A 2,251-nucleotide genomic window follows, 5' to 3' on the forward strand; every position below is an offset into this window, starting at 1 on the left:
GAACACCATGCTTTTATTTATTTTATTTTTCTAAGTTGATTGAGTCATTTAAATGTGCAATGACTAGAGCACATCTAAATGTGACCTAGACAGACCCTTCTCTATTTTAGTTCTTCCACGCGAACTCCGGAGTCTGGGGTCAGGCTTTTTAAAACTGGACATATCAATGAATGCCCGGGTCTATTATGAACTAAAATCTCACCTTCTTCCTCACCCATGTCTATCTCACCTTCGTCATGCTCCCGGTGCTACCGCCATCCATGGTCTAGCACACCGCCACTCCACTCATCAAATTCAGTGGAAAACCTTGTTGCTCAGGGCATTGTTGGGCATTTAATTTTATCTTTTGCACCCAGGACGATTGCAGTTTTAAATTTTCGGGTGATGGCAGTTTAAGAAGCAGCCAAGTGACTGTCAGCGCATGCATTACTTTCACTTTTGTTGTGGTTAAACCACACACCAATCACCAGACCAAAAAGTAAGATAAAAAATTGACGCAATGCACCAAGCAACACGGTCTTCCACTTAATAATTTGATATAAGTACAGCATTCAGACAAACTTATACACAACATAAATTATTCCGTCCTTGTCACAACAGCTGATGCATATATACATATAGATATGCCTCAGCTTGTTCCGTCATGAATGAATACAGAGCACCTAAAAGATGACAAATGAAGCAGGAATCGACGAGCGGGCTTTGAGGCATCTGTCCTGCGGAATATAAGTGACGGCGCGTCTGTTTCTTCCCTTGTCATCCATCGATGCCGTCACTGCCGGCTCATTCAGATAAGCATAGGTGCTTTTCTTCCACCTGCACCCAGTCGGAGAAGATGGCGGGTCTGTCATATCATAATCCACAAATTTGTACCACCGCCTAATTAAATATGGCACTAAGAAGCTTCTCCGTGGACGCTAAGCATGTGTAAGAAGATAGATTCCACCAGAAATAAATTTTAGCTAGCGTGTATGCTTGCTTGTAGTATGAGTATGGCCCGTAATGCCTTTTGTTTTCCACCACCTATGTCGTATGCTTCTTGGCCATACGTTATTGTGCTACTAGTACGGCATTGTGAGCTGTGACAGGGCTTCCAACTACGGGAAAGGATTGGATGGATGGGGTGGGATACAGATTGTTTTCCACATCGCACTGGCTATACCAGTATACAGTTTCAGAAAAAATTGGCTGAAAGTACTTTTCATCAGAAGAGAAAAAGGTCGCACTCTCGGTGCTAGAATTGCTACAGGAAAGTTGTCTTGTGAGAAGGGGTTACCAGTGCTTGATCCCAATCCGTAATTCGGCGACCCTGCTGGAAGCTGCCACCATCATTCTGTTGTCGTTGATGCCCTTGTCACCTTCGTTCCCCTCCTCGAGAATCTCCCTTATCATTTGCTCGAACAGCATATAATCCTCCATCTGCTTTCCAAAACTTCTCCAAAACAGTGTTAACTAGATGCCTTTCAAAATCAAAGCCAGAAGTTTCATGATCGCAACAAATAAGAGAAATGATATAACAGAGCTTTTTTGTTGCCTTCTTGAACAGATAATGGAGAAAGAAGTTACAGTTGAACAAAAGCAGGGGTCTGACCTTGAGCGTCTTGGCTTTGGCTCTGGCGGCCTCCTTCTCGGCGGCAAGGCGGCGCTCCTCCTCCTTCCTCCTCCAGAACCCCTCGATCTCTTTCCTGGTGATGCTGAACGCCATCTTCCCTCCCAGGATCGCCGATTTGGTGGCTGCAACTTAGCGTCCCTCCTCTTCTTCTTCCTAGGTTGAGTGTTGGGACGACTGAGGCGCAACAGGGACGCGCGGGGTCACCTCATATATACGCACTTCGGGTGCGGGGTCCTGCGTCACCTACTGGGAGCAAACCTAGTCTCAAGTCAGAAGTCATATGAGCTACAGTGGATGTGAGAATGATAGGTTGGGGGTTGGGTCCCGTTGCGGGCCGTCTACTCTTCTCAACCAGCGATCGCCGGCCGGCCGTAGGTTTTGCAGCTTGTGCTTTTTTATGTGTCGTTGGTTGAGTCAATGCCTTGTAAACTAATGTGGCCAAAGGAGGGAAGATAAAGGTACTCTGAAGCTTGTGGCAAAGAATAAGACCGGGTCTGGGGTCTGTGCCAACAAGCAAGATGATCGCCGTCATTTGTAATTGGTTAAATGGAGCTGGTAATCTTGCTAAACAAGTGGCGTCACACAAGGTGATTCCTTAACTTTGACTGCAAGTTATCACATCACATGCCCCTTCTTGTT

At 45.9% G+C, this 2,251-nt stretch overlaps 1 protein-coding gene across 1 annotated transcript; it reads right to left on the bottom strand.

Annotated features, from left to right (window-relative positions):
• Window positions 1–491: 491 nt before the first annotated feature.
• On the bottom strand, window positions 492–1,852 carry LOC119356086. The gene is made up of 3 exons (XM_037622984.1): window positions 1,592–1,852; window positions 1,277–1,419; window positions 492–816 (listed from the first exon to the last, which is right to left on the bottom strand). Exons 1-3 carry the CDS (start codon window positions 1,703–1,705, stop codon window positions 663–665), a joined length of 411 nt encoding a protein of 136 aa, XP_037478881.1. The 5' UTR covers window positions 1,706–1,852; the 3' UTR covers window positions 492–662.
• Window positions 1,853–2,251: the final 399 nt, after the last annotated feature.

This window comes from Triticum dicoccoides, chromosome 2A (assembly GCF_002162155.2).
Source record: "Triticum dicoccoides isolate Atlit2015 ecotype Zavitan chromosome 2A, WEW_v2.0, whole genome shotgun sequence".
In the NCBI taxonomy this organism is placed as follows: Eukaryota; Viridiplantae; Streptophyta; class Magnoliopsida; order Poales; family Poaceae; genus Triticum; species Triticum dicoccoides.